Source organism: Didymosphaeria variabile, assembly GCF_027946475.1.
Source record: "Didymosphaeria variabile strain IMI 356815 chromosome Unknown scaffold_7, whole genome shotgun sequence".
NCBI lineage: Eukaryota > Fungi > Ascomycota > Dothideomycetes > Pleosporales > Didymosphaeriaceae > Didymosphaeria > Didymosphaeria variabile.
The window spans coordinates 3,105,615-3,119,017 of NW_026611626.1; the positions used below are offsets into that span (position 1 = coordinate 3,105,615).

General features: G+C 53.7%; 5 protein-coding genes across 5 annotated transcripts; 1 reads left to right on the top strand and 4 right to left on the bottom strand.

The window, feature by feature from the left end:
- Positions 1 to 1,851: 1,851 nt before the first annotated feature.
- On the bottom strand, positions 1,852 to 2,943 carry N0V89_010190 (uncharacterized protein; the record flags this gene model as incomplete). Its single annotated transcript, XM_056218935.1, has 1 exon — positions 1,852 to 2,943. The coding sequence occupies one exon, from the start codon at positions 2,941 to 2,943 to the stop codon at positions 1,852 to 1,854; it is 1,092 nt and encodes a 363-aa protein (XP_056068200.1).
- Positions 2,944 to 3,372: 429 nt separating this feature from the next.
- Positions 3,373 to 5,299, bottom strand: FAA2 (medium-chain fatty acid-CoA ligase faa2; the record flags this gene model as incomplete). The annotated part of the gene is made up of 4 exons (XM_056218936.1): positions 3,373 to 3,484; positions 3,537 to 5,121; positions 5,252 to 5,258; positions 5,291 to 5,299. 4 exons carry the CDS (start codon positions 5,297 to 5,299, stop codon positions 3,373 to 3,375), a joined length of 1,713 nt encoding a protein of 570 aa, XP_056068201.1.
- Positions 5,300 to 7,338: 2,039 nt separating this feature from the next.
- Positions 7,339 to 8,417, bottom strand: PPT1 (Palmitoyl-protein thioesterase 1; the record flags this gene model as incomplete). Its single annotated transcript, XM_056218937.1, has 2 exons — positions 7,339 to 8,108; positions 8,411 to 8,417. 2 exons carry the CDS (start codon positions 8,415 to 8,417, stop codon positions 7,339 to 7,341), a joined length of 777 nt encoding a protein of 258 aa, XP_056068202.1.
- Positions 8,418 to 9,408: 991 nt separating this feature from the next.
- On the top strand, positions 9,409 to 10,252 carry SPT4 (transcription elongation factor spt4; the record flags this gene model as incomplete). Its single annotated transcript, XM_056218938.1, has 2 exons — positions 9,409 to 9,414; positions 9,464 to 10,252. The coding sequence occupies 2 exons, from the start codon at positions 9,409 to 9,411 to the stop codon at positions 10,250 to 10,252; spliced, it is 795 nt and encodes a 264-aa protein (XP_056068203.1).
- Positions 10,253 to 11,397: 1,145 nt separating this feature from the next.
- N0V89_010194 (uncharacterized protein) lies at positions 11,398 to 13,300 on the bottom strand (the record flags this gene model as incomplete). The annotated part of the gene is made up of 2 exons (XM_056218939.1): positions 11,398 to 12,780; positions 13,295 to 13,300. 2 exons carry the CDS (start codon positions 13,298 to 13,300, stop codon positions 11,398 to 11,400), a joined length of 1,389 nt encoding a protein of 462 aa, XP_056068204.1.
- Positions 13,301 to 13,403: the final 103 nt, after the last annotated feature.

A 13,403-nucleotide genomic window follows, 5' to 3' on the forward strand; every position in this document is an offset into this window, starting at 1 on the left:
TGATGAGTACGAAGCGATAAGTTACGTCTGGGGCGATCCGACCATTACCGAAGTTATCATCTGCAATGACGTCGCAATCAATGTTACCACCAACCTCGCTGATGCGTTGAGGTCATTTCGCTTCACCAACCAGGAGAGAGTCCTTTGGGCAGATGCTATCTGGATCAACCAGCAAGACATGGAAGAGCGCGCCTCGCAGGTGCAAATAATGGACCAGGTGTACACGAAGGCTAAGCACGTACTCGCATGGCTTGGACGCGATCCAGGTGATGAGGCAAAAGAGTGTTTCCGTCTCATCGTTGAGACGAACAAGTTGCTAGACAGGGACGTTCCAGACACGGCGGGTCCTGTAGAGCTCACAGAGCTAATGGAGCCTCTTGAGTTCAACCGGATCTACATAGAACGGAAGCGCTGGATCCATGTCGACAGTTTCCTGAAGCTACCGTATTTTCGCCGTGTCTGGGTAGTACAAGAGGTCGCCCTTGCGAAGGAGTGCACAGTATGGTGGGGCACAGAGCACATAAGCGTGGCTCAGGTCTTCGAATTCGCATGCTGGTGTCATCATAAGCGCGACCTTCGTAGAATGCTCGACACTCTGAATATCGAGTGGCGACCAAGGACGCTTCTTGTCAACCTGTTCACAGAGGTATATAGGCATCATAGGTTGAAGGCTTCGTGGCCTTCTTCGCTACCACTCATCAAACTGCTCAGCAGATCATCCTACCAAAGAAAGCCCGACTGACTTATACCTATGCTATACATAGCTTCATTTCTAGAAGCTACAGATCCTCGGGACCGTATCTACGCTCTGTTTGGAAATCCACTCGCGAAAACGCCACATGGCGAAACATTGATCAAACCCAATTACAGCCTGTCTGTGGAAGACGTATATTTTGAAACAGCACGCGCGCTGTTGCAGTACAGGCGTGAAGCTCCCTGGCTACTCACTTATGCTGAATGCAAAGACAGAAATAACCTCCTGGACTACACACTGCCTTCTTGGGTCCCGACTTGGCATTTAGATTGGGGAAGGATGCACATTTCAGAATATGAACAGCGATCCTGGGCAGGAGGCACAGCGCAAGAACTCCAGGCTATCGTAGACCATGATTCGAGAGCTCTTCAAGTCAACGGCAGCATCTGCGATAAGATCGTGTGGCTCTCAGACGAGATAGTATCCCACTATCTCAGGCTGCATTGGCGCTATTCGGAGAAAGCACGAGCCAGCGGGAAGCCACTCATCGACACTCTTTGGGAGCAAGTGTCGGCTTTCAGCACAGTGACTGAGGATGACTTCGCCCTTACATTGGTGGCAGGATGTATTCCAAGAGCTTATCCGGGGCATCCGCATCGATTGTCCCTCTACCTAGAAGATTTTGCACTGCACCGACAGTACTTTAGGGATAAGATCGCAATACCAGAAGACAAAGACGTGTGCCACTGGCTGCGCGAAGTCGATGCGAATCTCCGCACATGTGACAATCGCCGATTGGCCGTCACTGAAGGAGGCCGCCTTGCCCTTGTCTCAAGTCCCACGAAGATTGGAGACATATGTTGCGTGATCTTGGGAATGGCCATGCCTTTCATTTTAACGCCCGCTGGGAAAAAGGGTCACCGACTTGTATGTCCGGCGTACATTAGGGGGATCATGAACGGAGAAATTGCACACGAGATTGAGCAGGGTGTGCGAAGAAAGGAGGTCATCGCCATCATATAAACATCATCGACACCACTTTGATTTATCGGTCACTTTGGACTCTCACGACTGCGATCTGAATCTGCTCTACTTCGTACTGTTTAGCATATCTTAAGTCATATTATCGAGCCGCAGTCACCATCATTCCCACACTTTCACGCCTCCCAATCAGGCAACAGCACCATCCTATTCTTGATCATTCCCTCATCCAAATCCCTCAATACCTCTGGCAGTTTCCGTATCGACCCCGTCTCCACACTCGGCTTCAGCACCCCCTTCGCCATCAACTCAAGGCACTCCCGAAACGCCTCCATCGTGCCATTATACCCCGTCTTAATCGTTGCAGCCTTCAAAACCGTAACCAGCGGCACAAGAGGCACGACTGGACTCATCAATCCCACCAGAACAATAGTCCCTCCGCTTCTCACCACCATCTGCGCCGCCTTCATCGTCTGCTCGTGTCCGACAAAGTCAAACACAACATCAACCTGCACACCTTTCTCGGCAACATATGCCTCGATAGGACTCGGTGCCTCATCCCCAACGAGAAACGTGTGGGATGCAGGCACCCTCAGCTTAACAGCCTCATTTAGCACACTCTGCCTCTTATCCGCCACTAAGATCCTCTCCTTCCCCACCCCCAAATACAGCGCCGTCTGCAACCCATTCAACCCCACGCCCCCTAGCCCGAAAATCGCAACCGTATCATTTGGAGAGACACCGCCTGTATACCGCACAGCATAGTACGCCGTCAACACCGCGTCCGCCCCCACAGCCGCCTCTTCCACCCGCAACCCCTCCGGCATCTTGACAGCCGCGCGCGCAGAAATCGTAGCATACTGTGCGAAAAACCCATCGCTGAGTCCAAGGCCGTAGTTTCCGCTTCCGGGGGCGCGACACACTCTATTCATGCCTCTAGAACAATCTGCACAAGAAGCAAGGGCGCACCCTGGGATGATATGCATCGCTACTTTATCACCCACTGCGAAGTCTTTAACTTGGGTGCCTAGTGAGACGATTTCACCGCAGGCTTCGTGCCCGAGTGTGAACTCGGACTTCATGCCGTAGATGGGGGCGGAGAGCGCGAGCAGCGTGCAGTCGGAGTGACATACGCCCATTGCTAGGATCCTCACAAGGAGTTCATCTTCTGCGGGTTCCGGTGTGTCTATCTCTTTCAAAAACGGATCTGCTTTGTCGAAGGTGGTGCGCCAGGCGGGCATTTTTTTGGGCATCAGTGGCGAGGCCATATTGAGAACGATGAAAAAGACAGTGAATGAGGATGTTATCTGTGGTACGTATGGACTGGTGAAGAAGTTGGGTTGTCTGCTGCATTTAGATAATGGATGGGGTGGTTGCTTACGCGACTACGTCATGTGGGGAGGAAAGTCGGATGAAGCGATAGATGCGAGGTTTGGGCGAAGGGTATACGAGCGCGGGCAGTGTGGGGGAAGCCCGAAGGATGGAGGAGTGACTCGCTTGACTAGAAACGAAGGTTGATAGCGAGCGAAGCTGACAGACATTGTAAGTATGCGGGGAGCCCCCTGGTAAAGCAGAGCTTACGCCAATGCCATAAGTAATGTTCAACTCAAATTTGATATATAAATACTTCTACATCGCAACAATCGAATCTAGCTCTATATCTAGAATATGCAATCGTACAAGCGCTGAATGTGCGTCTATAGCTTGGCTTTTGCCTTGCCGCTTGCCTCCTCGGCAAGCGCCTCCTCGTAGCAGTCGTCGAGATGTTGTCTGAATGCCTTTGCAGTCTGTGGACGCTTCAGCTTGAGCCTGTACAGTGTTAGTCGTCAATTGCTGCATGGATAATGATAGAGAAACTTACGTCGGCGTCAAAAGCTGGTTATCGACGGTAAACGGATCCAAGAACAACCTCACAGCCCTTACCTTCTCATAGCTGTTGAACTTGTTCTTCTTACCCACTCGGTCCAGTTCCTTCAAGACAGCCTTCTCCACCTTCTTATTCTTGAGCGCCGCCTTCAGAGCTTCAACATCGCCAACCGCAATCTTCTCGCCCAGCACCTTGCTCGCGAAAGCAGGGAAAAGATCCGGCGCAACGCCAAAGATGCCGACGAGGAACGACTGGTGGCTGTCGCCGTGCACGTACGCAGTAGCCATCCAACCGCAGTTGGCAAGGTACACGTTCTCGATGCGCTCAGGGCTGATGTACTCGCCCTGCTGGAGCTTGAGCACGTTCTTCCTGCGGTCGATGATCTTGAAGCGGCCGAGCTCGTCGACCGAGCAGATGTCGCCTGTGTGGAACCAGCCGTCTGCGTCGACCGCCTTGGCCGTCTCCTCCGGGTTGCGGAAGTACTCGCGGAACTGCGACGTGCACCGCATGAGCAGCTCGCCGCGCGGGTGGGGCTTGTCCGTGGAGAGGTACTCCATGTCGGGGACATCGAGGAGGCAGACTTCTGCGCAGGGGGCGGGGCCGCCGCACGAGCCGGCGGAGAAGTCACCTTCGCTCTGAACGATACCGATGGCGTAAGTTTCGGTGAGACCGTAGCCCTGGGGAAAGTTGTTGCTGAAAACGATGCGGAGGAATTGGAGGAGAGAAGGGTCGATGGGGGCGGAGCCGGAAACCATGGTCTTGACGCGGTCGAGACCGAGGCCGGCGGCAACTTTCTTAGACCAGATGCGGTCGTAGAGGAGGTGGGTGTTGCTGGGGTTGTGCTTGTCGTTGATAGCGGCGAGCTTCTTGGAGACTACGTGGCGGGATAGCGCACCTTTTACGCCGGTTTGCTGGACGGTGGCGTCTTTGATGGCACCTCCGAACCTGTTATACAGGCGCGGCACACCAGAGACAAGAGTTGGCCTGAGAACCTTGAGGTCATCCACCAGCTCTGCGATGTTACCGTGGAAATAGCCAATGCAGGAGCCCGTGCTGAGTGCACCATGCTCTCCTAACCGCTGGTAAATATGCGCAAGGGGAAGGAACGAAGCATATACTCCAGAATTTGTACCGCCGAGCAGTATGAGAGACGAGCAAATTCCTGCTTGCGCAGCTCGGTGAGACAAAACGACTCCCTTCGGGTCTCCCGTAGTACCGGATGTGTAGTTGATGGTAACGATATCGTCGGGCGTAGGGGGGTTGTAGGGTAACGGTTGCCTCTCACCCAGAGCTTCTACATCCCCGATGTAATGGATGGAGACACCCAGATCACTTGCCATAGCGTTCAACATATCGCTCTTGGAGAAACCAGCTTGTTCGCCAGCCGACAGAGGGTCGAGGACAACGATCAGCTTGAGAGCCGGTAGTCGCGGCTTCAATTTTAGGAGGGGGACAACATGGTTCAGTGAGGTTACGACGCAATTCAACTCTGCGTGGTTGATGATGTACTCGGTCGCGTCGGGGCCTAGGGTATCGTATAGCGAAACGGTGTATAGGCGTTGTGACATGCATCCCAAATCTATGCACGTTAGCCTCCTATCCCAGAATACTCTGCCTGACCATGAGTCTCGTCCAGTGCATCTTGCGGTGAGACTCTAGAACTGCAGACTGTACGGTAACTTGTGTTCAAGAAGAGATTCCTCACGTACCAGTGATCTGCCACTCAGGCCTGTTCTGGCACCACAAACCCACACCATAGCTCTGCTCCGTCACGCCCACCTGCTTATGCAAGTGCACAAGCCCAATTCCAAAGTTCTTCCTCCGCCGATGGATGGTCTCATAGTCTTGCCATACGTACGCGCCCCAGGTCTTGGTAACAGGATCGTACGGCCGGTGGCCAAGGCACCTGTTCTTCGGGTATCTCGTGGCTGTAGCACTCCCAGTTAGCCGACCACAGCTGCATGCGACTCTGGTGCCACGTACCAGCCGCCTCGAACGCTTCATGAGCAGTTGTAATCGCGGGGTCCAACGTCTCCAACAGCGGCCTGTCTGCAAACCTCCAGTGCCTGTACACTGCGCTGCGTCCATCCGTATCTGTTCCGGCCAGCGGCACACCGTAAGGCTGGCCCCTCGGCGGCGGCACTGAAAACTCCTGTGCGCGCTGCAGCTGGAGATCTGACGTTCCGAACATGATGGCTTTTGTCCCGGGTTCGTTTCGAAGCTACGGGTATATATCTCGTGGATAGCGCGAATCCGTGGTATTTAGCTATGAGGCACAGCACTTAGCTAGCGGCGGAGGTCGACGACGTGGTACTGATGCAGTTACACGGAGCAAATGAGGGACTCGAGCTTGAAGACCTGCTTCGTCCGTTAGAAACCCCAGATCCTCCCCGGACCCAATGCAGGTGCTCGGCGTGTCCGAATGTCATACCTGCAGGTGTTCAGGGTCTTGGCCAAATATCTATACGACGCCTCTTCTTCCCCAGCTTTTCCCAACGGGCTTCAGGAAATGAACGCAAGCGGAGGTAATATTAAGAGATCTGGAGAACGTGGAGAAACTGGAGAGACAGCCACAAAGGAGCCGCGGCATCGAGCGCTCCACCTTTTGAGATGGAAACTGACGCAGTGACGCGCTCGCCGGGCGCATTGAAGCTAAACCGCGAGCCGAGGCACCGAAGGCTGAGCCAATCACGGCGCTGGGGTTACGGAGTTTCCGAGCATGGCATTTCGGCGAAGCCAGCGTTGCACACGTAGAAATCCCCATTTTGGATAATTGTGAGGCTCCATCTACCCTACCTATACTTCTAGCTGTAAGCTTACAGTACACGTTCTCACATGCACCGGGATGCCTGGTGTTCTTTCACATGTGCAACAGGGCATGTGGACCACGCGGACATCCAACGTGAACGCGCTCGGAAGCCATGCCGCATTGGGCAAGCTCGAGCTGGACCCATCCTGGGGTTCGGCCGACTGCTACCTTGAAGGTCCGTGCATGTTCTTCCGACATGCTTGACGACCCTTCCACAGGGCTTCAGAGAGTACATGAGAAGTGAATTCCGTGCGTCCCATCGCATTGTGCCTCCCTGAATACTGAAACTGTCGGGATTTGCCGGCATGGGTTATTCCTCTATCCTAAGTCTTTCTACTGCAAGTCACATTACACTCTCCCGAGGTCTTACGTCTGCATCGGTCATACAATATTACTTCGTAGGGGCGAACTTCAGGGCATAGTACTAGCTTGTGTCGGTTCAGGACAGAAGAAGATATCTGGCTTGTCAAAGCTTCATCTACCAAGTTGATGGTCGACCTTCATAGTGTGATATTTAGCAGAAAAGTCACTCAGCGGTTCTGAGTGATACGGGGAGCTGTTTGACGTACTGCCGTGGGCAGACATAGATTCTTGCTCCCGCTTGGGTTCTGTCGCATAGTTCATGTGGCCATAGGCCCATCACAGATGCTGATCGTTCAACCTTTCTGTCCCACTAATACTACGTCCGACAACGTGGGGACCGCGCGACCAACAGCGATAGAGGAGCGGTGAGGGTGCATGTTTGGGTAGTAATTCATTATACGTACCTAGTGGAGAGTTCGAAGTCTAAAGTATGCTGCCGGCTGAAACCGACGTGTCTATAATACACCCATTGTAATATGCAACAATGTGCAACCCCTTCAACAGAACCAGGCGTATCGTACCGAAAGTAAGGGTGAGCCTCCGTGGTATGCAGATACGCCAAACACCAAAGTATGCATACGCTACAAGGGAATATCCAAGCATGCCTTTAACTCCGCTCGCCTTTTATAGCATGCCTTGAAGTCCATTCGAGGCGTAGGCCATTGGTTTAACGTTCGGGTGCGGCACTGCGTCAAATTGTGTGAAGTTAAGCTTGTACTCTGATCCGATCTTGATGAAGGCTCCCTTGTTGCCGGTGCTGTCGCAATAGTGTGGCGCAGAGAAGACAGTGATGCACTTTCCGTCGTGCTCGACCTCGTAACCGTCCATGCGAACTTCGTGCGAGCGGATAATTGCCTCGAGGTTGTTATTTTCGCAGAAGCGCTTGGTGACATCAGGACCAAATTGCAGGCCGACGCCACGTTTCGAAGGTCCACGACCGGGCTGCGTCTGTGGATCCGTCCAGAGCATTTCCATCATCAGGCCCGCCTGTCCGGGTTGCCGCTGCTTGAAGCGGTCCAGCTTCCTCACGTCGTCGAGCGTGATCTTGTCGTCGGAGAAGAGACCGCCGTGGAGCACAAAGTACTTCTTGCCGATGAGCGTCGCAAGCGGAAGAGCGGAGAAGGACTCGGAGAAGAGCTTGAAGACGCGATCTTTGGTGTACTTTGCACGACACTCGCCTTCGAAGCCGTACATGCGATTCATATCGTCGGTCTCGTGGTTACCGCGGTTCAGGAAGAACTTGCCAGGGTATAGCCACTTGTAGGCGTAAAGTAGGAGCGCAATCTCAGTGGACCAGGAGCCTCGGTCGACAAAATCGCCATTGAAGAGGAACATGTGCTTTTCTGAGGGCTTCCCAGCGAGGCGGAAGATCTCCATAAGATCGAAGTATTGGCCTGTACACCGTCAGCGTCCAACGTCCTGTTAGATGAATCTGGACCTACCGTGAGTGTCTCCGCAGACGGTAATCTCCTGTCCGTCTTCGACGTCTACTTCCACCATGGTTGGCTCATTCCTGACGATGTCCATGACAGCTATTATGATCTGGTAGACATATTTCAAGGCTAGCTTCTTGCCGTTCTTGAATCGCTCGATCATGTCCTCCACAAACTCCAATGTGATTTTGTCCCCCAGTTTAGCACCGTCGTACGAGGAGTCGACGGTCATGTGTTCAAGGTCCAGACCTTCTACTGCGGACGGCGCATCTTCAACCTCGATGGCCTTGAGGAAAGCATCACGCTTTACAATCTTCTCGCAGTCGGCTAACCGGATTTTCGCAGTGGCATCGTTAGGGGCCTTCTTCACTACTAGCTTCCAGTCGCGTAGAGCCTCGCGATGGCGCAGGATTGCGGTGTTAGCAGAAGCGCGTCGGTAGAATGCCTGCGATATCGTCAGCCTCGGGCACATGTATGAGGGACATTTCTTTTTCTATGAACTGCAGCCTGAGCAGCTCTGCGCTTGAAGAGCTGATAGACGTACCTTGACATTGTTCGGGTCGAGTTCAATTGCCTTGTCGGCATCATGTACAGCTAGACCGTACGACTCTAGCTTGATGTTGGCCTGTGGTGGATGTCAGGAAGGTGGTCGCGTGCGGGGCATTCTGATACTGACCTGTGCGCGATTCGTGAAGAACGAGGGCTCCTGGTCGTACGCCTCGATAGCCTTGTTGTACCAATCTACGGCAGCGGGCCAGTCCTGCTTCTTGAAAGCCTCATTGCCCTTGTTTTTCAACTCGGTAGCCTCAGCGAGGGAGCCTCCCATGGCGGCGACGCGGAAAGGCGGGGTGAATTCGAGCTTCGGCGCGCCGAAAGCAAAGCGGGAAGGCGCAGGCGGGAAGAAACGTGGAAAGAGCGGTCGGAGCGCAGTGAGTAAACACAGCTGGCGGAAGACGCTCGGGGAGGCAGTTGACAGAGAAACGACAACACGCGCACTTCATAAAAACTCTCGACCTGTCCCCACGTTCCATCATAACGCCTCGCCTCATCCCGCCACCCGCAGCTCCAGCCGTGCATCTCGGCCAGTCAGCGATCTGCATCCATCCCGAACAGGTAAAGCGGGAATCTACCAACATGGTGAACCGGGGCCGCGCCGTCGTGGTCAAGAAGGACAAGTACAAGGACATCTGGGTCGACTCCGATGGAGATGAAGTCTCTCCGCCTAGCTCCCGTGAGCGCGAGAAAGAGAACCGTAAGTAATATGACGGTGGAAGTAATAGTTTGTTGACTTGTTAGCAGGTCCCAAGCCGAAGCAGTCGCAAAAGCTCCCTAGCGAGGCGCCACTGGTAGCAGGCCGCCAAGATTCCCAGAGTCCCGAACAAAGCGTCGCCCGCCGCGAAGCTCTTGCGCATCTGTTTGACGACGACAATACAAACGTCCAAGACCAAGACCAAACCGTACCCGTGCCCTCAGTCGAGCTCCGTACCGCTCTTCCTCTTCCCAACCTTTTCGAGAGTGTTCCGCTAGAACACAGGCAAGCGCCAGCTTCGAAGAGCAAGAGCAGGAATATCACACCCGCGGCAGAGCGAGCTCGTCCAGATTCGGTTCCTAGGAGAAATACCCGTGTCGAGCAGCCTACTCCTACTTCGCACGGCAGTCTCTCCAACGCACCCTCCAACGCGCCCTCCGTACAGCCCAACGAGCAGCCCGCGGCAACATACGACATGGCGAACGCAAATAATTTCATCCCTACCAACCAGCACCGCAACATGCGCGCTTGCATGGTGTGCTCCATCGTCAAGACAGAGCAGCAGTTCAGGAGCTTTGGCTGCCCCAATTGCGACGGGTTCCTCCAGCTTCGCGGCAACTCGGATGGAATCGCGGACTGCACGAGCCAGGTCTTCGAGGGCCTCATCACCGTCAGCGACACTAGCAAGAGCTGGGTCGCCCGATGGCAGCGACTAGAGGGCTACGTTGCGGGCGTCTATGCCGTCCAAGTGGAGGGTATCCTGCCAGAAGAATTCATCGCCGCGGCGGAGGAGAACGGCGTGCACTACATCCCGCGCGACGGCTCGGTGAATGAGGCGCTGCCTACGGATGCTTGAGCGCTGGAAATCAAGGAGGACCTGGAGTTTGGGGTTGCATACGACATGCGGTGGATAGGTGGATCTACTGGACACTTTGGCACATCCTAAAGTCTGGCATATCCGCTTACCTAGCGCAACAAGATCGGAGGTGGGACCATCAGCATATTCAGCGACGGAGTTATGGAAATACCTCATTACGGTACTGACCGAGGGATTGATTTTCACAATTGAACGGTAGTCGGCATGGGATATGCATCTCGCAGTGTTGCTCATAGAGAGCAAACAATTAGCTCGATAGTTGTTGATTAATCTGCAAGGTCAAGTTCCTGCAAGTACCTTTACGTATGTTATGATGACACCAGCTCACGAAATGTCTACAACCGTGATGCTTTCGGCGTCTATGCCCAACGTTATTCGGGTATATACATATCTCATGCTATCAAATCACCAAGATCAAAACGCCTAAAAATGCCCACGAGGTATACAACGCTTCAACGCCGATCCCCGCTCTGTACACACAGCCTCTTCACATCCTTTATACCCAACTCCACGCCGCCGCCATTACAGCTATCAGCATCACCATGCTTATTCTATAACTAAGCGTGCCCGCTGCACTCTTATCTACAGTCAGATCAACCACCGCCCCTGGAAAGTTACACTTCAAGTCGATCCCCTTCTCATCCCTCCGCCCATAGCTCAGCTCCCGCATCGGCGGATCCGGACATGCGAAGCCCAGCTGAGCGGGACAGCTTCGCACGATATCGAAGCACAGGTCCTCGCAGGGGAGTAGCTCCTTGTACGGGCCGGGCTTGATCAGCTTGTCGATCTCGTTGTTACGCGACTGGTTGTACGCAAACCTATTGCGGACCGTGGCGTTAAACTGCATGGTCAGGTTATCAGACGAGGGCAGCGTGCCGTCTGCGAAGGGGGTGTTGATGTTGCGCGGGTGCAGCCATGTGTCGTCTGCGGTCCAGTCCTCACAGCGTGGAATCAGGACCGAGCAGAGCCAGGATTTGTAGTCGTTCTCGCAGTCTGTGCAGGTGCGGGCGAGGGAGTACTGCGCGGTGCCGGCGGTGTCGCAGGCTACTTGTGCTAGGGAGCGGCGGAAGTTCTGCATGTACTTTTTGGCGAGGTCGTCGTAGAAGGCGATGAGGCCGGTGTCGTTATTTTTCCATTCGGGGGAGGAGGGGACGGCGTAGGCGACGGTGGAGCATTCTTCTAGGCCGAAGATTACTTGGCAGGTGTCGTCTGGGAGTGTTAGTCGACGTTGGGGTGGAAACGGGGAAGGGAGACATACCGGCTTTTGTCTGCCATTGAAAGGATTTGAAGACGAGGCCGCCGCCTTGGGTCTTGGTGCCGTCGATGGTCATATTCGAGGTTCCGTTTAGAGCTAGGAAGCCAGTGTAGTTCATTGACGTTTGCAGGCCTTGGACATTGAACATGCCCTTGGGCAAACCTTGCCCAAACTGAGTAGTGATAGACGACAACACGGACAGGTTATTGGAAGTTTCGAACTGTTCCTTCAAGCCACAGTATGAGCGCTCCACTCCCATCATGGGGCTCCACCCTTCGTCTGGAAATGCATAGATGTCGAATGGCAGATTGTCGTCCTTATGTTCCTCAATCCATTTTGCCACCTTGTCAGTGTCGTTGAAGTCCGTCATGTTATGCGTGATGAAGAGAGTGGAGTCGCTGTCAGTGTCGACCATGTAAATGAAATTGGTGCTGTTGTCGTAGTTGTGGTAGTAACCATCATCGACAGATGCAGCAATCTCGAAATTCCAGCTTCCAACCCATCCTTCGGTAAGGGACGGCGCTGTAACCTCCATGTACACATCTTCGTCAGTCGAAAACGTAAAATTGGTATGGCCGCTGCTGAAGGTAGTAGAGTTGCCTACTGCCTCATTGCTGGCGCTAGGGCGTGCTGCGGAACTGCTCGTGGATGTCCAGACCTTCAGCGTAAGTTGAGCCACAGACTCGGAAATAATCGGCGTGGTTGGAACGGGCTGCCGACAAGTGTTCGCGGATATCCAGATCCGACTTTGAGCCTGTCTCTTCACCAAAGTATTCTCCCCCGAATGGCCCTCTGCGTCTAAAGTCTCATTTACGGTATCCTCTAATCCCCGCGCAACCGGAACACCTTCCGGCACTGACCTCTGACTCAGTTGACTTTTCTTGAATATAAAACGCTTCGTCGTGTTAGGTGCGATATCGATGTCCATCATTTTATTATTGCTCAACGGAAGCAAATCGTCTTCTTGCCGCCCCACCAAGCTTCTGTCAAAGTACGCAAAGGTGGGCGCATAGAGTGCATCGCCATTACCATCCTCTTCCAAACCATCTCTTATTTCTACAGGCGGATCGTCTGGTGGCGCAGGCGGTATTAAGGCTTCGAATTCGCTGTGCTGAACGACTTCAGGAGGAACGGGTATCTCGGCAGCGTATGCGAAGTAATTTGGTTGGAAGCATATCCAGATCACAACAACGAGACATGTTGTGATCGCGAAAGCTAACAGCCTCGACTGCAGAGGCGAGAGCTTGGGTAACTGCATGTGTACGTTTGTGAAGTTGCGAAACGGTGGTGGTTGCGACGCCGGGTCGCTTCAGCGCCGCGCGCTGGGTTTACGATCGTATCAGGGCGAGATTGGGTGTCATCAGTCGTTCAAAGAGTTACGAAGAGTTCAGTTATGTAGCGGGTAAGGCAAGTAGGCGTTGTGGGGTGGTTCCTGACATCGCGGCAGTGCTGATGCGTACCGTTTGAGGTCCGCACAAACTGCCAAGACTCGGGGATCTGTAAGACATGGATGTCTCAGCTCTGGGCGCGTTTGAGATGATTCTCGACCAAGTCAGCGTCAAGATGACAAAATCATAGAGTCCATCGTCGCAACTCAATGTCTCGATTTGACTTACAAAGTAAAGTGGTCGCCTGATCTTTCGTTGCCCTGTCGGAGCCAGTCCTTTGTGTAGCCACGTCTGAAGACCACATGCAACAACCACACATCATGAAGACTAGCAGGTATATCCACTCAAACTACCTTCAGCTGCTTCACAGCAGAACACGTCCATCACGCAGCGCCACCTTCAGACCGACTTTCGAAAAGCCATGCACCAGCGTCTGCGGGGCAACCATCTGCAAGCCCCCACGTGTGCGCATTCCCACGCTTTCCCC